The sequence below is a fragment of the Rhamphochromis sp. 'chilingali' genome (assembly GCF_963969265.1).
Source record: "Rhamphochromis sp. 'chilingali' genome assembly, chromosome: 19".
NCBI classification, from domain to species: domain Eukaryota; kingdom Metazoa; phylum Chordata; class Actinopteri; order Cichliformes; family Cichlidae; genus Rhamphochromis; species Rhamphochromis sp. 'chilingali'.
In genome coordinates, this window is record NC_137946.1 from 16,169,785 (window position 1) to 16,192,541 (window position 22,757).

Genomic DNA, 22,757 nt, shown 5'->3' on the forward strand with positions numbered 1-22,757 from the left:
TTAGAAAAGCCAGTACCAATAGTTATCACCAAAACCCCAAAAGACAGAATTATAAAACTTTGACACGGGCGCTTTACTTTGAAAGATGTAAACAGGAAGTCCAGACTTCCGGAACACGAGCGTGACAACTGGCGTTAGGTCTGTGTAATGAAATGCTGTCAGCTTTAGTAACTACAGAGTTATCATAGGAAATATACACTTTAAAGATTAATACATAGCCATGGGGGGTAAGAATAAACAGCGAACTAAAGGAAATGTTCGGGTGAGTTGCTCCCACTGTCTGTAAGGCAGAGTGTTAAAGACAACAGCTAAAATTGCTAACAACAAAGCCGAAAACGAGCTAATGTAAACTTCTGATTATCACAACGCGTGACATAGCTGTGGTGTTTGATAGATGTAGCTAACCACACTTCGTTTTTTTCTTTCCCGCCACTAGCCGTCCAGCAGCGGCCGAGCTGCTGAGGTCCTGACCCGGGAAGGTGGCGTAATCCCGGCGTTTGTTGGCTTCGGTTCGACCGTCGCCTCGGAGCTGAGTTACGTTCCAGCTGTCCACGGCGCGGAAGACATAGACAACCTGGTAGATGCAGATTTCCGCCTGGTGCTCAGAAAATTGTCGAAGAGGGATGTTGTCACCAGACTCAAGGTGAGTTTAAACCCCAGCTGTAAGTTTAACTGTTATTCTGCTTGATGCCAGATACACAAACCCCGTCATGATTTCACTGTAAATAAGTCATATTACGCAAAACATATGCTGGGAGTTTAGGATATGTTTATATATGCATATGAAACACTGAGAGTTTCAGTGAACAGCCACCAAATAAAAGTTTAACACTTAGAGTGAACTCCAAATCTCCATACTGATGAAACTTTCCTCACCCAGCCAGGAAACTACTTGTCAGTCAATTGTCCAATTACATTTGAGTCGTCTCTGAAAATAGTTGATCTGTATGTAAACATGGTTACCTTTTTAAAACGGTGAATTCTGTACTTTTGATTAAACTGTTGAATTAAAGCAGCAAGTTTGTTTCAATCATGTCTTGGTTGCTTGAGTTAAACGCCACTTTGTTGTGTACAGAGGTCACTTACAAAAACTTAACATTTTGTTGAGATCTAACTGAAACGCAAATTGTAGCAGCTTACTCTCAACAGGAAAGAAATGACGTGATGACATCACACCTGTATTAGCCTCCTTAAACTGGCTTGCACTCCATAGCAGGATTCACTTTTCAGGATCTAAGTTTTAAATAGTCTCAGTGGTTTTGATGCCATCTTACTTAGCTTTTCAGTCATGGCTTGTGACCTTTGAAAGAACTTATCTTTTCACATAAGAGCTGCCCAGTCTGAACAGACTGATAAAAAACCTATATATTCTCACTTGCTTTCAGTTCTAGTTGAGCAGGGTACACTGTCTTTTTTTTTATAATGCAAGCACAGTCTTACTTACTTTGTTTGATTGTTTTTAGTGTATATTTGTTGTTGATTTAGTGACTGTTGTGTATGGTGTATATTTCGTATAACAGCTGACATTGTTTGAAATGTGCTATAGAAATAAACTTTTGACTTTAGTTGACTAGACATAATTGCTATGTAAAAAGTTAAAAAAGCACACATACCCACACACATGTTACAAACAGTACCATAAAATACTGTGTGGACATGACTGTTAGATACGTTGTTTTTTTGTCCAAACTTGTCTGGTGATTATGTGTAATCTTCTCAGGCTGTGCAGGATTTTGGGTCCATGTGTCAGGAACGGGATGCTGATGTTGTCAAAGGGATCCTACCATACTGGCCAAGGATTTACTGCAAAATATCAGTGGTGAGCTGTCCATTTATTGGGAAATCATGATTAGTTTTCATATTATTTCGATTGTTATTATTGTTACTATTAATTTCAACTATTCTGGAAAAATTAATGACATCTAGTGCATAACAAACCACTCCAACCAGCTCAACAATTGTAGATTTTACACTACTTCAGATTTCATATCAATCAATTCAATTATCCCTTTTTTACCAATGTGTAATTATAAAAATGTGTAAAAGTATTTCTCACTAAGTGGCTGCCTAAAACTACACTAGAAGAACATTTTATGTGAGATTTAAATATGTGTTTGTTTGTTCTTAGGGTGTGTCTATATTAAAAAAGGTTTTCTCTTCATAATGTCTGTCAGGATCACGATCGACGCATTAGGGAGGCTACCCAGCAGGCTTTTGAGCAGCTGGTGCTAAAAGTACGTCGCAGCTTGGCCCCATTTCTGAAAAGCTTGATGGGTCATTGGATTCTGTCCCAGTGTGACACCCACACACCTGCAGCCTCAGCTGCTTTCCAGGCCTTCCAGGCTGCTTTCTCACCCGCAAAACAGCCTGAAGCTATCAGCTTCTGCAAGGATGAAATCCTTAATGTGAGTAGAAGCGGTGGCATCATTGTGGACGTGGTGAATTTTCTGCTTTAGCTGAATTTAACATGCAATTGTTGTTTTTACATTGCAGGTACTTCAAGATGTTTTGTTGAAGGAAACGGCCGACACACTGAGTGATTCCCAGTATGCTAAGATTTCATCTCATTGTAGCACCTCTGTTCGTCCTTCTCACTGTGCGCCACGATGATAATGTATTCTGTCTTTGCTGAGGCACTGATTTTTACTTGTTCTCTAGAAGTTTGACGGAGGAGGAGAGGGAAGCCAAATATGTGCGCATGCTGACCAGTTCTCTGTTGGGGGTGAAGAGACTTCTCTCCCTGCTGCTCCAGGATGACAGGGCGGCCCTGGAGACAGGACTAGCACATCTTGTTAATTCTGGAAAGTTTTGGAAATATGGCAAACACAAGATTCCACAGGTACTAGCTGATTAGGCCTGATTTGAATGGTATTTGTAGTGTGCAAAAAACAAACCCTCAAAACAAACAAACAAGGTGTTTTTGCTGGGCTGTCACCTGCCAACAGAAAGCTTTAAATGCACCATGACATTAATTTCTGTCACTGTTTGTTTGCATGTTTTGGCTAAATCTGAACTGAATAAGCAACTGTTGTTTACTGTTGTAAAAATTACAACTGCAGGTGAGGGGGGCGTTTTTTGAGATGGTGTGTGCTCTGTGTGAGTTCACACCAGGACTGGTCCACGCTGAAGCAGCGCGTCTCTGTCCCGCTGTCCTCCTCAGTATCGACGACACGGATCCTGTAGTGCTGCCCCCCGTGTGGGAGGCTGTTCTCCACGTTGTGTCTACAATCCATGTAAGCTCATGTTTAAAACATGTCCATGCAATAATGATAATACAGCTGGATTTCTGATATTAAAATGAAGTGAAAAAGTAGTGCAAGAAGACATTATGTTAAGCAACAACAAGTAGATGTGTTTTATTTTGTTGTTGTTTTGTCTGTGTGTGGTTTAGGATTGCTGGACACACGTGAATGCCAAGAAAGGCTTCTTGCCCAAACTTTGGGCTCTGTTAAAAGAGGGCGGCAAAGGCATGGCTAAAGCTTTACACCCGAATCTGATGCCGCTTCTTAGTAAACTGCCCCCAGAGGTCACTGATCCAAAGATGGACTTCTTCACCATGTTCTTCACTACATTCGCACAAGGGTAATTAGTTTATGTGTATATTTCTATCTGTTTTTTAAAATGTATGCATGTATTATGTTGAATGAGAAAATTGTACAGGTCAAATTAATACACTCAGAAAGTAAATGTATTACTTGAATTCTTTAGCAAGTCATTTGATGAATAATATTCTTATTACTCTTCACGTAACTTAATAATCTTTTGCACTATATAACCTCAATTGTGTGATTGTGTCAGTCTTTCTAGTGAGCGTGCAGTAACGAGCCCATCAGAAAGTGCGGCGATAGTGACATCTTTTGTTGAGTGCTTGAGATACTGCGTATTACAAAATGCAGAGGATGTGGACGACCAGGGGAAAATAAGGAGCATGCTGAATTCACAGCAGGTGGAGTCACTCAGTCATGCATGCTTTTCCCATAATGGTAAATCTAGCGAGGTTGGCATCTTTCTTACATTTGCTTTTGTCTTTTTGTAGCTTCTACCCCTACTTGAAAATGCTCTAAGAAATCCTTCCCTTCAGAATGGTCCTCTCTTCCTTTCGGTCACTGAAATGCTCATTTCCTGGGAGAAGAGGGTAGGTTTACAAAGGGAAGGTGAAGCCAGTGACAGCAAAGATGTCTTTCAAAGACTTCTGACAGACTTCTGGGAGGAACTTGGTCTTCTCTGTGTGAGTTATGTTGACAACGAGGAGGCAGATCCACAGGCTTTGGAAGGGATAGCCACCTTGCTACATGTAAGCTTACTTTTGAAAAGTCTCTTGCTCAAATGTATTCTCCACAGAAATGGCAATTTTGTCACTGAGGATGCAGGAGATCAATATGACTGTCAGAGCAATTTATGCCAAAAAAAGAAAAGGAAAAAAAGGTCATTAGGTAACAGATAAAGTGGCGCCAAAACAAATCTATTCTCTCCCGTGTTTCTCCAGGTGATGCATTATCCTGAGAGGGTAAACAAAAAGCAAACACAGAAGAAGAAATCTGTCAGGTTGTGTTTTTCTAAACCAGAAGAAAATGAGAAAACTGGAGTTGAGGGGGATGGCGCTGAGAAGCTTGCGCAGGCGGTGTCAGAGCTTGTGAATGAGAAAGCATTTGGGTCCCTACAGACGCAGCATTTTGAAGATGTAGTGTGCCAGCTGGCACAGCTGTGCCTGGTGCATGTGAATGAGAAAAACTCAGAGAGACATCTTGTTTTCCTCTCCCATCTTATGCGGTCTTTCCACACCCCCAGAGTTTTCAGTGTAAGTCATTTGTTTTTAAATTTGTAATTTTAATTGCAGAGAATTGTATTTTAATGTCAATCATTTATTCCTTCCTTTGATTTTTAGTGGTTGTGTTCTGCTAATCTTCTTTTTTTTTTTTTTTTTTTACACCCGATGAATTTGTCTTCTTAATTGCAAAATCTGTGAAAACATTGTTTTTACAAATAGGTGTCATGATTTGCAAAACTGCCGACGGTAACGTTAATTATCTGTAATTTTAATGAAGTCTTAAATGTGAAAGAACCCTTGTATGACCCTTTGGATTCAATAGTGAAAATTATTTCATCCTTACCAGCTCTTATAGCTCATTGAAGGTTTCATTTTTTTCACCCTAACTGTGCTTCTCTTAGACATTGGTTGAATTGGATGACAAAATGACAAAAGACGAGAAGCAGAGGGATGAGGGGATTATGAAAAATCCAGCAGTGCAGTTCCTGTTGGAGCGGGTGGTGGTGTGGCTGGCTGAAAAGGGGCGCACAGACACCGAGCACCTGGTGGAGATGGTCTTCAGCTCGCTTCACTGCTGCAGTGGGCAGGAGACCAACCGCATCCTCAACCATATCACCACGGTGAGATGCAGATGTGAAACTTGATGTCGAGTCTTCACTATCATCAGGATTCCCACATTTGCTGGAGATTCATCTCAAACCTTTTTCCTGTGCTAATATTTTCACTCTTCACTCTGGTTTCTAGATGGGTCTGTCATGGGGAATTATCCTGCAGATTATTCAGAGGGTATGTGCTACTCACTCACTCATTTCTTTTTTCTTTTCTTCAGCTTGTTCCCTACATATATATCAAATTTATGATGCTGGAACTGTCTGTGCTGCTCTGCTATCTTTCCTGTCAGGCATGTACGGATCCGGAGACTCTGAAGAGCTGCAGTGATTGGCTAAAAGGTTCGGTTCTGGGTGAACAACTCCTGGGATTGACTGAGGAGCTCTGCAAGGTGGGGAGCAGCTCTTGCGACTCCATCTCTTCTACAAGCGGCCACAGTTGGACGCTTATCAGCCTGGTCCTCTCTCAGCATCACAACAATGGTGAACACAAAATCAAACATTTTTACAAAAAAAAAATACTTTTTTGTTTGCTTGTTTTACTCAAAAATCACGTGTTCTGTCTGTTTTACATATGCAGAGTCTCTGATCGGAGAGGTGTACATGGAGAAAATCTTGGAGAAACTCCACGCCACTCTGTCTGAGACCAAAAGCCTATCAGATAAAGGCAACATGGAGCCACTCATCTCCTTCATTTGTGATGTGGCTTCCACGTTCTTCTCTTCTGTACAAGACTGCCTTCTTCTCGTCTCCGCTGAGGAGCTCTTGCTCACCGTCTTCCAGCTCACTGCTCAAGATCAGGCGCACACTCACTTATCTGGTGGGTATTTGCACAGTGCACAAGCCTCATGCATACTTGACAGGTATGATTTAAAAACAAACAAAGCAAAACTCATTTGTCGTGATATTGTTTTGATAGACTCACTTTTACATAAAATGAGGAAAGTGTGCGTGGCTGGGGTCCAGTCATTGGTCCAACACTGTGAATATGAGGTCAAAGAAGGCGGCTTCCTGCACAGTGCAGCTGTTTGGGTGAGGAAGCAGCTGCTTGCCACACCGCTGGATATGAAAGGGTAAGGAAATGCTTCTTTAAAAAATAAAGTGGTCTGTAATTGAACTAATTCTGACCTGTTTATTGCATGTGATGCATACTTGAAGAATCTTTTCCTGTCTTGTTGCAATTAAGATTTCCGGCTGTTATTTTGTTACAGCATACAGGTTCTAGTTTTGGCCGTACAAAGCGTGGTGGAGTCGATCATCTCTGTCTGTGATCAGGCGTCCTCCATCATCATCCAGTTCTTTACCCTCCTGATGCCCAGCCAGACAGAGTGGACAAGAATCAGGCGGGCCTTACCTCCTCAGGTCGGTAACCTTAATGCGCATCAATTTTACTAAAGGGATCATTTGGGCACTGGCAAACAATGGGCAAATATTTTAAACGGAAGAATTTTTTTAAAATTAAAGCTTGCAATTAAATATTTGATACTAATCCATAGTTTTACTCCTATTCTCTGTGTCTTCAGTGGATCAAAAGCCCTTTACTGTCTAGCCGTTTGCGAGATGTTTGTGAAAAACCCTCCATGGATATGTGGAAGTTCAGGGAGTTGAACAAGCTGCCAGCCCACCTGTGTGCCTGTGCTCTTTTAGGGAAGGTGGCACACAGTGCTGCATTCACACATGGTGGCCAGAGTGAGGCAGAAAGTCCTTCACTTCAACAAAACCTTACATACACAGGTAGACAAATTGAACAGAACATGAGCTACAGTTTTCCCTCAACTTATTTTTTTTTTTGTTTTTATTCCGAGACTACATGATGTATTTTTTATTTGACAGACTATAATGTTTAATCCATTTTTTGGTGCCCTTTTGTTCATTAGTTTCAGAACTACTTTACGCTCTGCAGTGGTGTAAGGAGTTAAACTACAGCCCTACGATGGTGTCGACATATCACAACATGCTGACTGACTGGGGCCTCTCAGAAGGGCTTAATGGACAGGTTCCAATGAAACCCCTGCAGGAGACTCTCTACACGAGGTGATATTTACTCACTAATTCCTGACAAAGAACAGATTTATTTAGCACTTGGCAAGACCAACCTGTGTCGTAAAATTCTGTATAAACAGAAGCTGATTTATTGAGTTTTCAGCTCTACTGGAAATATCTCATTTATGTTTTTTGCTCTGTCTTTGATTCACATCTCACTTTCTAGGCAGTAATTTAAAACACCATTCAGTGATTTATTTATTTATTTTTTTTAAATTGTCTTGTTGCCATTTAGGTCAGTGACAGAGGGAGGTCTGTGGTCTCTGACTCTAGAAAACTACATCCACAGCAACAGCTTGGAAGGCGCAGCAGTGAGGAAGCTTTATGGTAGTGCAAACAGGTCAGCAGTTGATCAGTTAAAATTGTTTAAATTCACGGATTTCACACTCAGAGCTGTCATGTGGCTGCTGTGTTGCATATTCATAATTTTCTGTGTTTGACTAGTTTGTTCCCAGTGTCTCAAAGCAAACTGAACACACTCCAGGTACTCTGCCCCAGTATGAGCAATGAAGACAGGGAGAGTCTTGTAGCTTTGGCTACTGCTGGATTAGTCAACTGGCAGGAGGATGAAAGTAAGAACACACATATGAATATACACACAAATGCACACATGCTTATTTTGCACTTGAAGAAGTGAATAATAATTGTGCCTGTGTGTCTCAGATGTGTATGGGTGTCTGGCAGTGCTGCTGTGCTGTCTGAATGCCAGCACACAAGTAGAGGACAAGGTTGTGCAGGCTATCCTGGCCACTGTGATGGAATGGAGGAACAGCAGGGAGGACTGGTTCCTCTTTAGCTGGTAATGTAACTGCATAAGCTGTTTATTAATCTCCCGAAACACAAAGTTTGTGTACACTGATATCAAAACCCTCGACAGCTGAAGTTTATAACATCTCGATAACATTGGTTATCGTATTCCAGGGGTCATGGGATAAAGTAAGAAGCAAATGAGCAGTTCCAAAATGCTAAAGTCTTATAGGGGGTTCTTGGTAAAATGTGGTTTGTACCTACTAAACGAGATGATTCACATGAATGTTAATTTGACACATACCCCTTGCACCACTGGCATCTGTAAAATATGCTGGAAAACAAGTCCTACTATAAGATAAGGTAAGATTAAATTGGCTATACTTTATACCAGATTTGGTCAATTCTTTTAAAGAATGGTATATTCTTCAATAAAGTTAATAAAAACAGTTACAATTGGTTAAATTGTGTGACTCACTGGTGTATTTTCTACTGGTTTTGACTGCTTTTTCTATTTCACATGTTTTAGTGACCTGTCCAAAGCAACTTCAGAGCAGTTGAACCTTAGTGTGGAGATCATGCGGTTCCTGTCCTGGCTGGTGACTCGCTGTCCAGCAATTCTAGGGGGAAGCCAGTGGGACTTCCTGCTGTGCTCTATGTTGGCATGGTTGGAGGTGAGATGTATCTCATAGATGAGCCTTTTTCACATATACACCGCAGTCAAAAATCGTTCTAAACTTTAGCCCGCTGAGCGTCATGCGAAAACAGAAACGTCCAAATCGGTATGATCAGGCATTAAACGGATTATCCTCCAGCTGTCTTCGCACTGCAGAGTCCCAAACATTGTTTGGAGTTTATCTGTGAAAACGGCTGTTTTTTTTTTTTTTGTTTTCACTGTATTTAAATTGTTAGTCTTTGTTGTGATACTCTGCTACTCCCAGAATGTTTATTTCTCACAGTCTTCGACTTTATTTGCTTGCTTTCAATCTCAGACTGCCAGTGAGAATGTTGGAAGTCTATGGAACCCATGGGTGCAGCTCTTTGTGTGCGAGAACGCTGGATTGATAGTGAAGCTGAATGAGTTCTTCACAACATTATCTTCGTCCAATATAGCAGACAAGCTGCCACCAGAACTGGCTGGCGAATGGACAGATTTCTTTGTAGAGGGAATCTACAACCTGCTGTTACCGCTGCCTGTCAGTATCACAGGTATGTGTGGATATGATGTTTTTCTTTCCAATTTTGCTAAACATTAGATAGCACATATCCTCTGTGTAACTGAATAGTACATTTTTGATCCAGAGATTCAGTCGGAAATTGTGGAAGAAAGTTGATACCTCAGTCACGACCCTGAAGTTGAAAGTGGACAAACATTATCAGCAAGAGCAGAGAGTGGTGTGAAAGTGTTTGACCCTCTTCCCGAGTTCCTCTTCTTTTATATGTATGTCACATTTACATGTTTCAGATTATTAAACACATTTAAATATTAGACAAAGATAACACAAGTAAACACAAAGTGCAGTTTTTAAATTAAGGTATTTATTGTTAAGGGGAAACAAATCCAAACCTACATGGCCCTTTGTGAATAAATGATCTGATTAAACCTAATAACTGATTGGGCCACCCTTAGCAGCAACAACTGCAATCAAGCTTTTGTGATAACTGGCAACGAGTGTTTTACAGCGCTGTGGAGGAATTTTGACCCACTCATCTTTGCAGAATTGTTGTAATTCAGAAACGTTGGAGGGTTTTCGAACATGAACTGCCTTTTTAAGGTCGTTGATTTTGTCTAAGCTGCTCCAAAGTCTTTATTTTGTTTTTCTTAAGCCATTCTGAGGTGGACTTGCTGGTGTGTTTTGGATCATAGTCCTGTTATAAGAACCAAGTGCGCTTTAGCTTGAGGTCACAAACAGATGGCCGGATGTTCTCCTTCAGGATGTTTTGGTAGACAGCAGAATTGATGGTTCCATTTACCACAGACAGTCTTTCAGGTCCTCAGGCAGCAAAACAGCCCCAGACCATCACACTACCACCACCATTTTTACTGTTGGTGTGATGTCCTTTTCTGCAGTGCTGTGTTATTTTACACTAGATGTAATGGGACACACACCTTCCAGAAAGTTCAACTTTTGTCTTGTCAGTATTTTCCCAAAAGTCTTGGGAATCATCAAGATGTTTTCTGGTAAATCTTTTGCTCAGCAGTAGGTTTTGTCTTGGAACTCTGCCATGCCGGCCATTCTTTCCCATTGTCTGTCTTATGGTGGAGTCATGAACACTCACCTTAACTGAGGCGAGTGAGGCCTGCAGTTCTTTGGATGTTGTTCTGGGGTCTTTTGTGACCTTTTGGACGAGTCGTCGCTGTGCTCTTCGGGTAATTGTGGTCGGCCAGCCACCCCTGAGAAGGTTCACCGCTGTCCATGTTTTTGCCATTATAATGGCTCTCACTGTGGTCTCACATGATGTCGATCTTTTGGTGTGCTCCACTTTGTGAGGTAGGTCTCATTTAAGTGATTTCTTGATTGAGAACAGGCGTTGCAGTAATCAACCCCACCCCACCAATAATAAACACCTTTACTTAGAAACTGCATTTTGTGTTTACTCGTGTTGTCTTTGTCTAATATTAAATTTGTTTGATGAACTGAAGCGTTTAACTGGGACAAACATACAAAAAATAGGATATCAGGAAGTGGGCAAACACTTTTTCAAACCATTATACTTCACTTTCAGAATTAAATTTAGAACAAGTCTCTGTTTCTTTCTGTCCCACAAGCACTTTTATTTGAAAATTAATTTTTTCAAAGTAAAGGTGAAATGCAGATATGTCATAACTAGTCTCACTGCAAACAACCACACTTTTTAAATCAATAGGAATGCAAAGAGTGGAACCCTACTTGTCATGTGTGAAGTTTAAAGTAAAAACATGTGGCAGACAGTGTGCAATATGAATCTCCAGAGGTTTTTTTAAATCTCCTCAGTGGCTTCATGGTGTAGTAGTTAACAGTTTGCCTAATGTGTGAAAGATCCCTGGTTTGAGACCTGGAGCAGACACAAGTCCATCAGAGGGTTTCATCTGAAGAGGCAAAATCTGTGCCAAATCAAATAAAGTGGATCGGTTGAAGAAGAAGACAGATGTTTTAGCTCCTGACAGTAAAGGACTTCAAATTTAGTGGAATTAACTCACTGTCATTAGATAAATTTATATGTAGATGTTTTAATTTCTGTATACCATTTAATATATGCAGTATTATAGCATGTATGATATTTAATGTCGGTTATTTACATATGCACAAGTGCATAATAAGTGTAAGTAATTGTCTTTTTTAAAAAACAAACAAACGTATCTCTCTATTATATGATTTAGGAAGATGATGTACATGTTAAAGCATTACGTAGTCCTGTATGTAGTACTCTAATCATTCTCTTTGTTATGTTATTCAGAGGCCTTTGCTGAACCAGATGACCCCGTGTTCCCTTTGGCAGTACTGCAGTCAGTCGGTGTTGCACTGACGCATGTACCTGTGCAGCAGCTAACCCAAAACTCGCTGCCACCGCGCTTCATAGCGGACCAGAAGACGAACCTGCCAGAGCCTCTTCAAACACTCCTCAACACTTTCTGTCCTCTGCTCCTGTTTAAGGCCAGACCTCTTCAGATCGCCGTCTACCACATATTGGAAAAGTGAGGATTTCGAATATACAGTGTTATATTTATCCTGAAAACTTGAGCGCCTGCAGGCATTTGCACATAGTCCCCTCACGTATACGGTAAGGTATAAAAAATGAATGTACTTTCTTCTTGTCAATGCAGGGTCATGCCTCAGCTGCCCGAGTGTGATGGAGAAGGCGACAACAATAAATCTGACGACGACAGAGATGAGCCATGCCTGTAAGTCATTTGGGATCGTCTTGTTGCACAGATGCAATGGTTTCTTGTCCACTTTCTTTGTTTTGTCATATACAAAATATTGTCAGGTTTTGTTATAGGTAAAATTTTTAAGCGATTCTTACAGTTAGATCTTGTGTTCAGGTCTCCTCCAGCGTCTCTGATGGCCATCCTGTCAACCTGTGAAGAGCTGTGTGATAACATCCTGTCAGGCATTCAGGTGGGAGAGTTTGCAGTGGTCCAGCCTCTCAGCGTGGAGTACTCCTGCATACTAGGATACTTGCTGTCCTGGAAGCTGCTTCTCACTTTTTTTAAATCCTCATCGTCGCATGTGAGTCACAAGATGGAATTTTAAATTTAATTGTATGACAGAATATGAGCAAGCCATATTAGTTCTGTGGTGAGAATGAGATTTGATGAGGGTATTTTTCAAAATATTAACTTGTCTTAATAATTTCTGCAGCTGCGTGCCAATTATGCCCAGTACCTTAAGAGAAGCTGCTCCCTTAACAAACTCCTTCTCCACGTCTTCAAACTGATGCCCGAGAACCCGGCCTATCCAGGCCAGGAGGCAGAGGCGAGGGAGACTAAAACCTTCTTCACAGAGAGCCTGAATCTGGCTGTTGACAGTAAGCAACATATACACACCTACAGTTACGAGACAAAGTTTAACCCATTAGATTACCAAGATTTCAGCGCTGGTTCACAAGTGAATATGTTCACCAGTGACTGTCAGTAAACCGTTGTTTTCACAGTATCTCCCATCAGTTAATTCAGTGGCCATTGAAAAACAAGGGTTAGGGTTGTTCATAACGGGTAAATCAGCACCTTTGCCTTTGCGCCTTGCTCTCTGTTTACCATGATACACTGGTATTGTATCACCAAAGCCAGTTTGTGTATTGATTTCTCACATCCCTCATCCCTATCGTAACCTCGGCCTATAAATGTGGTGTTTCCAAGGAGTTCTCAACCTTTCTCTTGAGAGCATATGTAGCCTTTTTTGTACTTAAACATCAGATTTAAATATCGCCTCCTGTTCTTCTTCCCTGTAGAGTGTGACAGTGTTGAGTGGGAGCTCCCTCACCTGGCTTGCAGTGTGTACTACAGCACAGTGCAAGACCTGCCTGCCATGGTTCGACTGTGGTGGAATAGCCAGGAGAAGAGAGTGAGCGCAGCCGTGGAGAAGTTCACGATTAAATACATCAGTCCTGTTCTCTCAGCCCAGGAGATCTCATCTGTCCACACCAGCACTCAAATGTTTGACAGCATGACTGTAAGTTTACTTAGTTATTACTTAGTTAAAGAGCTTAAAATTTCCAAGTTAGTTTGAGCACCAAATCTGTTGTCTTGTTGGTACAGATTTCTTTTTTTTATTCAAGTTACAATCTGAAACCTTTTGCAATTAATTGGTATTAAAAAACTATTGCAGAATTCTCATATAATTCTAATATGCTGTTTCAGCTTTTTATAAATTATGTCATTTAAAATGCAATAATAGCATACGATGAGTGTTTCCTCCACTACTCCGTCTACTTTGTTCATTTTTAAGCTTTCGTTATTCACATCCTCACTGCCAAAAACACACCGAGACCTCTTCTCTTCATTTTGAATGGCTTTTATGAAGCCGCTGTTGACACACTGTTTCTCATGTTTTCAATTTTTTAACATCACAAAGTTAACATGAAGTGGAATCATAGAAATCAGAATCAATGAAACTCAGCCACACAGCCTGGAACCGAGTATATGAGCTGAACACTCTAGTGTAGCTGAAATAGCCGACTCGTCTTACATTTTAAATAGGAAAATGTATTCACACATAATAACTTTCTTTTAGATTGTTCTCTGGCATTTTCAGAAAATTACAAAAAAATAATGAAACAATAACCAGCAGCTCCCTTGGGTCGCAACCCTACTTTGGGAAGAGGCGTAGTAAACAATGGCATTTCTGCAGTTTACAGTCCAGATGTTTAACTTTTCTGAGCTGGCCTCTGGGCTTTTTTTTTTCTTTTCTTTTACTATGTGAAATTCCTCATCTTCTCTGCACTGAACCGTTTGCAGTTACTTACGCGATCTTGTCGAAATCTGCAGATGCCTTCTTCTTAGCCTGTGGTAAAAGGTTTTTGTAGTAATAAACACTGAAGATGAATAAATCCTGCAGTGCTACACCTGCCTCACATTTGCAGTATAATGATGCACAAACAATAGTTTCTGTTAAATCGAATTTAATGAACCCTCACTTGACAATAATGCATTCAGTTCATTAAGTAGGATCCTGGCATTTAATTATATAGCAGGTGGCTGATTGTTTAACTGAAAGACCCCCAGTGAAAATGTGCTTTTTTTTTTCTCTCTTTTCTTTGTGCCCCAGGTCAAGGCCCGCTCAGCAGCACGGGAGGTGATTGCCACCTATTCTGTGGATGATATCTTCATTGAGTTGGTGATTCAGCTTCCACAGAATTACCCTTTGGGTTCTATTGCTGTGGAGAGTGGGAGGCGTGTGGGTGTTGCCGTGCAGCAGTGGAGGAACTGGATGCTACAGCTGAGCACCTACCTAACACATCAGGTACACAAAAAGAAACAAACAAAAAGTATATATGCAAGAAGCTGCTGTAATAAGTTCGGGTGTTGTTTTTCAACCCTTGTTGTTTGTATTATATCCTGGTAAAGTAAAGTTTGTTGAGTAGAAAGGCCAGTGCTGGCACTACAGGGCTGTGCAGATACTTTCTTTTCAGATAACGGCTAAGAAAAAGAATACAAAACCACTGAGAAAATGTAATTATATGTGCTCTTTTAGAATGGCAGTATAATGGAGGGTCTGGCTCTGTGGAAGAACAATGTGGATAAGCGTTTTGAGGGAATAGAGGACTGCATGATCTGCTTCTCCGTCATCCACGGATCCAACTACTCTCTGCCGAAGAAGGCTTGCCGCACATGCAAAAAGAAGTTCCACTCTGCGTGTTTGGTGAGATATTGATATATTTTATAAATATTCATTTATCTTTTATCAGTCTTTATAGAGATCACTGACCATGAACTGCAGCCTGTCTATTAGTAACAATATATTTTTTCCCTCTTCTTGCTACAGTACAAATGGTTCACTTCCAGCAACAAGTCCACCTGTCCACTCTGCAGAGAGACCTTCTTTTAAACGCAGTCTGATGACCTTGGCTGAAAAGACGACTGTTCTTTTAATGAACCGCAGCTGGATTGACATTGATTACGTGAAGGTTATTACAAAACTCAAACTTAAGGTCGAACTTATTAGATCAGTGAAATGAACGGCCTCGTTTGGATCGAAAAATAATGCGGAAATCGAAAGTAAAATCCACCAGAATCTAGTTCTAATTGTAATTTCAGAACGTTTCTGTCTGTATTCACAGTCCAGTTGGTTCATTTGCTTTGTTTATCCCAGTGCATTACTGTACTGTATATATCCAGCATCAGCTGCTCCCTGCTGGTGTTGCGCTGATTTTTTTCTGTAGTCTGATTTGTTCCATCTTTAAAAATGCACAGGTGTGCAACAAAAAAAAGTTGCAAAGTTGAAAAATGAGAGCTGGTCGTGCTTCAATCATTAAGAAGCAGCTGTTTTAATTAGTAGGTCTGTAAACTTAAAAAATAAAAAGAGATTTAGTTGAAGGATTACAATGGCTAGGAGGATTTTCACCAATATTTCCTAATATTTAGGAGTGTACAAAGATGATGTGTGATTTAGTTTCATGCATTTCATCTCTGAAACGCATGAACGAGAGCTTCATTGAGGTGGTTTTTAATATGAACACAATTATTCTAAAATATAGCGCAACTTAATGTTATGTGTCCACCCTGTGCCTGCAGAAAGCTGTAAATGGTGATTGAAAGTAAATAAAATACAATATGATTAATGCGTGTCTTCGATTCAATGCAGCAGAGCTGAACAAAGAATAGATGCAGGAAAATATACTCTTAAGCTGTGTTCCACAGAAAATTATGTTATTTTTACTGTCAAAAGTTTATGCTTGTTACCATCAATAGTCGTCACGGTGATGTATACCGTATAGCAAGTTGCTTTTGTATAGGAACACAAAAGGCTGGCCTTGAAGTCTCCCAGGATGTTACAGACAAAGACCAGGTGGAGAATGATAAATAAATATATCAGTTTTTCTGGTGACTGAGTCATGCAATAGAGGAGAGTGCATATGCGGGGATTCATAAAGGTAAAAAAAAAAGACTGCCCTTGTATTTCTTCACCTTTTGCATGCACAGACTTTTACTCTCGAATCTACAAAGTTTTATACCTCTGGTGTATTGTTGCAGTCATCATCTATAAAATCACTTTTCTTGTTAGCTAGGAAAGTGCAGAGCCCAGGGCCTGATTCTGTAACTAAAGACAATATGTTCACAGGAGGAACAAACTGTAAAAACGTATGGCTTAAAGGATAAACCCATGACTTAACATATGGTAAGAGATGTGATACTGACTTGGGCCACTACCTGCTAAAGAGAAGTGTCTGTATAAAAGTATATAGGTTAACAAGGGTGATATTTATGGCATGCATCACCTGAAAACCTTATTTAAAGTCAGCTTAAATGACACGTGTGCTTCCATGAACTGTTTGGTGAACCTTAGCTTCTAGTTACACTTGTATAGTATTTTATATCCATGCATTTATAACTGTAAGTAACCTGTGCTAGTTTCCCAGAAAAGATTGTAATTAGCCTCAGCCTGCGACTGCTGCACAAGTCTCCCAAGCTCATTTATCTTGGGCCCACCTCCTCCTCATGTTGAATAATTTATCTGTTTAATGGAGGCTTGCTCTCATCACAGTTGTTCCTATGGAATTAATTATGACAGATTAAGCATGATCAATGAATTAATCCCTATCATTTGGTCTGCTGTCTATGCGTGTGCGCAGGCATGTGTGGATTTGTAATTCATTATAGCAGCCAGAATTTATCGATAACCTACAGCCAGCATCCATCATCATCTGCCCTTGACCTTTTTAATAGCTATTGATCTGTTTGCCATGGATAAATATTTATACCACACCCCCCTCTCCCTCCTGAGTTTTGACAGAAACACTCACACCAACAGCCTCAAATCTTATTGCTCATTATCTGGTTGATTAAGCAGTGGTGCAAATGTTATGAGCTACAATACAGTTCTGTTTGAAGCTTGTTCAAACCAGAACCACGTCAATCCTCACCGGAAGATGGCAGTATTATCACAAAGACCGGCTGACGTCCTGTGACTTAAGAGGTGCTATTTGAGGAAATGTGGCCATATTAACCTAGAAGAAAAGGGATTATTGTTCTGGGTCTGTCTAGGGAGATTAAATTACCTATGAAGGATCAAATTTCTGTTGTAAAATGTTCTGTCTCAAGTTACTTTTCAAACAAATAGTTTTTCATTTCATCCAAATAATTAATGTGAAATTTAAAAGGGAAATTAAAAAGAGATCACAGAAGGACTATTACCCTACTATCTCAAATTACTCTAATGAATTTGATTCATATTTTAAGTCACAATGCTAGCAGCTTTTGAATAGGACAGTTGCAGAGGTTAATTATTTCTAATCTGCTTCTACAGATTATTGGGAGACTGTAGATCGAGACAATAGATCAGATGTCACATGCATCTCTCGTCTAAACACTAAAAGAGCTTTTGATGCCATCCATCCATTCGTTTGCTGTCCTCGTACACTGACCCACTTGCATGAAACTGCTGTACTAGTGCAAGCTAATTAGAAGAAACCCTGTCTACAACAAGTCAGTCCAGTGGCCTCTCTGGCCTTCGAGCTTGATCAATGTAGACTTGGTTACTTCATAATTAGCCAGGCCTAGTTAGCTCTCATTTAGCTCTCTCTGACCCATTTTTGAGACTCTTAGCATTCCAAACCATTTGTAGGAGGCTTGACCCATCACAGTCACACCACTCCGCAACACTGCAGGCAACTGCTCAGCTCTGGAAATGGCTTTGAATTACTGTGTGTGTGTGTGTGTGTGTGTGTGTGTGTGTGTGTGTGTGTGTGTGTGTGTGTGTGTGTGTGTGTGTGTGTGTGTGTGTGTGTGTGTGTGTGTGTGTGTGTGTGTGTGTGTGTGTGTTAAATGTACACATATCACAGTCAGTATGACTCTGCTCATATTAGTTTTATTGAAATTAATCCCAAATAGTCATTTCATTGGCATCTGCATGTCCTCTCTGTGTAGCTCTCTCCCATGTTCCCCATCGTACAGCAAATTATATATGTTTGGACGTAATCCTGGGAATTTCTGGAGTTCGTTTAGGCTGAACCAAAGTGGTTTGCCTTAACATTTTGTGTTCATATAATGAAGTTTAAAAAAGCAATGATTATTGACCTCAGTCTATTGGCTCATAGACATGCATTTGTATTAGTCATTATGCCTGGGAGAGGCTTGCCTGTTCTGCCACAGTTTAAATCTACTGTTATTACTCTGTCATCGCGCACAGGCCTTTTATAGTTTTCTATTACTGCTGCCATGTTATAGCAGCAGTGGAGGACACCAAAGACCGGGTGACTGAAATTGCTGTTTTCAAAAGACTGGCTGTGATCCAGAAGCACCGTGAGTAGATTTAAAACGAATCTATGTCTGGAGACTAAACTGATAAGAGAAAAGGTAAAGAATTACAGAGACATGCAATATATCATGACATGATATTGTTTTATGAGGAAAAAATATATATAACTGGTTTCGATCGTTGTGCCTGGATAATCTATTTGTATGACTACTGAAAACATATATTTGCTTTTCTTTTTTCCCATGATTACTCTGATAAGCACTGACATTCACAGTCAAGAAGCACATGTGCGCCAACAAATACGACCGCCTGTGTGCTGTTTGCCCCATCAGTAAACCTTATACATGCAGCTTCAGTCAACCAACCACAAAGTAGGGCCCCGAGTTTACAAGTAACAGCCCAAGAGAACCCTAAAAGGAATGTGAGCATGGCCAAATCCTCTTAGATGCAACTAGGACAAACGCATGAGTGGTACTTCTTGAATATTTTAGGTTGCATGTGTTAACTCCTGCACACGAGCTAAATGGGCACTTGCTCAGCCCTTTCTGCAGTGCTATTGTTTTCTTAAGCAGTAGGTTAGGGATGGATCTACTCTGCTCTTTGTGACTCGGTGCAAAGGAAGCAATTAAGCAGCAAAAATTCACCTACCGATCTCTATATTGAGAGAAACCCACAGGCATGTCCATATATTGTACAAATGTTCTATATATAGTGATGGGGGGTAAGAAAATAGGCTTCCATTCCCTCTGGCAAAATTTGATTTAGTGTTCTATTTAAATGGCCACACTTTTTTAAAGAGAGGCTGGTGTTTCCATAGCTGAGCCCAAGGCATTTAGATAGATCATGCTGCAGAGTAACAAGACATTTACCATACCCCACAGACAGTGCACCAGAAAACACAGAAAACTCCAAAATATAGTTCTGCATTTAAATCCCACAGTTAGCGCCTGTTTTAATCATCCAGACTGGGGAGGGCAGTGTTGGCAGGGGATCTGCAGCTTAGTTCCAGACTCAAATGTCAATGGGATCCATTTGCATGAAATTTTCAACAGACATCCATAGCCAACAGATGTGAATCTTAAGGACTTATAGAGGTCCCAGGAATTTTTTTTCCTCTAGTGTCACCATAAGCTGCTATTTTTACTGAAAACCTGCAGGTCTCCAGCTCCTGGATTATATGAAATTTGATGCTGTCACCTTAAAGTATTTTAACAGCTTAAAAAAAAATACAGATATTTCCACTAGCCCTAACTCCTCCTTGTGTTAAGATAAGATGGTGAACATGATAAATATTTACTTGATGAGCCCTCAGCTAATCACCTGCTGCTATATTGCCATCGTAGCCTTCTGACATTAGGAATTCGCTCAAAGCAGCCCTGAACTAAAGTAGCCTCCAGCCTCAGAGTGCTGCCATTTCATTTTCAGCTCAGAAGACAGATCTCCGTTGTTACTCGTCGAAACTCAAACAAAAGTTTGAGCTCACCTTGGCATTGGTTGTCCTGATACAATTCAGAGATAGAGTCATGAGTTTACCTTTTTTTAGTTACAGCACTGCCTGTCCCCGTCCGCCTCAGCTGTGGCATTTACTGCCGTGAGTATATCACAATTTGATCCCGGCTAGTTGTTCTCGTCTCTATAAATCATCAGAATGGCCTGGCCAATAAACAAGTACACAGTGTGATATAACCTGATGCACTGCCGCAAACTGAGTGAGAAAGCATCAAATTCTTGACTTTTTTTTTTTTAACAATTAAGTAAATCCTAATTGGCAATTACTTTGATTTGTAATCCTAGGTGTATTTAATGAGTTCATTTAGTGGTGCCATGGAGCATGATGGGGTATGGTAATTGGTTTTTATAAGACGCATATAAGGTGTGCTTGTGAGTTAGATGGTGCTACTAATTCAGCGAGCCATTATGGGACATTAAAGCAAAGTTTTGTACAAAAGAAGTTAAGAAAAAACATCTCGAATCCCCCACCCCTCACCTCCAGCTGCGCTCCTTTGGATATAAATAGATGGAGTTTTGAAGTGAGATGTTTTGGTGCTGGCAGCCCCTTTCTTAATGATCCCTCCGATGATGATGTGTTTATGTGCAGCTATCTTCCAGTGTAAAACTGGAAGGTATAGAAGGAAAAAAGTAATAGTGCAGCTTTTTACAGCTGTAAAAGTGGGCATCTTACTCTTCAGTTCTTTCAAGGTCAGAGCTGTCAGAAAAGAGTGAAGCCAGGAAGCTAATATAATCAGGCCAGGAGGAAGAGTCATCCCTCATACACACAGCAGACGAGAGACCAGAGGAGAGAGAGGGAGGAGAGAGGAACAGTGCGAGATGGAGAAAGGCATGGAGATGAGTGAGCAGAAGGGTGGAGTGGGAGATTAGGACAAGACAGACAGGGAAGACAGAGAGAAGAAGCTACAAGATAATGGAGAACTGGAGCAGGGAGTCTGGGATAAGGAGTGGAGAGGAAGAGAGAGAAGCTGGTTGCCTTGCCCTAAAGCAGTGCTGATATGACAGTTGTCTGAGGCCAATCCATTCCACTGATAAATGCCTCTGGCTTTAACAACCTTTACTCTGAAGGATGCACACACATAGGGCTGGGTATCGTCACTGATTTCTAGAATCGATTCAATTCCGATTCACAAGGTCCCGAATCGATTCGATCCACGATTCGATTTAATTCGATTCGATTCGATTTAAATCTGGGAAATTTTGACAGTCAGAGATATAATTCAGATCAGGACATTTACATATTTTTGTATCTATAAAAAGGAAGCTGACACTCTCAAGACTTTAATCCAAGGTGTGAGCATCACAGCAGATGCCTTTGTGTCAAAGTAGCTGAAGATAAAACACAGAAAAACATGTAGGTGATTTTCCTGGCCTGGGATTTTATAAAAATATTCTGCAGTACATCAAAAACGAAAGAAAACCATTAATTAATCAACATTACCTCTGACGTTACAGCGGTTTTATTAGAGACATGGCTAAGCATTTTGCATTTTGAATAATTTTAAAAAGTTTCAATTTGTTCAGTATTGAACAGCAGAAATGAGGTTTTCTTTTCGGAAGAATGTAAAAGGGGAAAAAACAGCGGCCGACAGCGCTGTAAGCAACAGTAGACTTGTGTAACAAGCAAGCGAATAATGAAGAAAGCGAAACTGTTGGAGAGAGGGGGGGAGAGAGGGGGAGGGAGAGAGGGAGAGAGAGAGAGCTGCTCAATGGAAGCAAAACAGTAAAAGAGTGAATTCATGACGATGTTTATGTGAAGCGTTTGGATCTTCTTTTGCTGCTGATTCGGTCAATATTGTTTGGAGAGAGATCAAACTAACAGCTTTAGAATCAGCGCATAAAGGGCGTGAACACAAAGCGCGGACCCGGATCAGCGAGCTGTCGGCTTTCAGCCCCGACTGTGAGAAAGGCGACATCTAACTGATTCTGATCCGCGGGTCGCGCTGTGTGTTTAAGTCTATGTGCAGAATCCCTGTACCTGCTCTCATTTACTGTTTGGTGGTTCTTGAAATTTTGTGAGATGTCACCAGAGATTCTGGCATTTCGGACAAAATAAATTTATATTAAAAAATCGATTCAGGATTTTAATGAATCGATTTTACGTTATCCAAGCCAGAATCGATTTTAATCGATGAATCGATTATAAAAACCCACCCCTACACACACACCACTGTAGCTCTTGTTTTCTCTGTCTGAGAGAAACGGTTCATTTGTAACACTTGAGTCTTAGATGTGTATTCCTGAACTATCATTATTAAGATAATTGTTGATCTGAAACATAATTTATCCCTCTTGTATTTTATTGCACAACCTTTGTCTTCGTGACATTAGCATAGCTGAGTCCTGTTGGCATCAGTCAGCAGCAGTCATGCACACTCATACACCCGGCTTATCAATTTTCTGCTGCACTGGCTGTATTGAGCTAATGGCTAATAAATAAAACGAATTATGCTTATGATAATGCAATGATAATTTGACATCAATTACTCATTCACTGCACAACTTGCACACTTTGGTATTTCACTGACAGACTGGAGAGAAGAGAGAAAGAGATACCTGAAAGCAGCGCTGCCTATGGGCTAATACTCACATTATGTCTACATTATCTCGCTGTGCAATGGAGCCTCATCAAGGCTAGCAAATATAACAAGGTAATCAATTAAGCGAACCATGCAATTAACTTAA

At 40.5% G+C, this 22,757-nt stretch overlaps 1 protein-coding gene across 1 annotated transcript; it reads left to right on the top strand.

Annotated features, from left to right (window-relative positions):
• The first annotated feature begins 106 nt into the window (after positions 1-106).
• On the top strand, positions 107-15,927 carry ltn1 (listerin E3 ubiquitin protein ligase 1). The gene is made up of 32 exons (XM_080866535.1): positions 107-262; positions 437-643; positions 1,721-1,819; positions 2,175-2,405; positions 2,494-2,546; positions 2,659-2,839; positions 3,060-3,233; positions 3,392-3,582; positions 3,799-3,946; positions 4,037-4,294; positions 4,487-4,798; positions 5,170-5,388; positions 5,513-5,554; positions 5,670-5,859; positions 5,957-6,196; positions 6,296-6,449; positions 6,588-6,738; positions 6,900-7,110; positions 7,254-7,410; positions 7,655-7,759; positions 7,864-7,991; positions 8,083-8,218; positions 8,696-8,840; positions 9,159-9,375; positions 11,605-11,842; positions 11,972-12,049; positions 12,191-12,377; positions 12,510-12,675; positions 13,099-13,319; positions 14,415-14,609; positions 14,841-15,008; positions 15,132-15,927. The coding sequence occupies exons 1-32, from the start codon at positions 221-223 to the stop codon at positions 15,192-15,194; spliced, it is 5,307 nt and encodes a 1,768-aa protein (XP_080722661.1). The 5' UTR covers positions 107-220; the 3' UTR covers positions 15,195-15,927.
• The last annotated feature ends 6,830 nt before the right edge of the window (positions 15,928-22,757 follow it).

Bases quoted from the DNA above. Each gene is read 5' to 3' on its own strand.
- ltn1 (XM_080866535.1), top strand. From the start codon at position 221: ATGGGGGGTAAGAATAAACAGCGAACTAAAGGAAATGTTCGG. The intron at 3,947-4,036 runs GTGGAGTCACTC...GTCTTTTTGTAG, and splicing joins GCATGCTGAATTCACAGCAG to CTTCTACCCCTACTTGAAAA. The intron at 12,378-12,509 runs GTGAGTCACAAG...TAATTTCTGCAG, and splicing joins TTAAATCCTCATCGTCGCAT to CTGCGTGCCAATTATGCCCA.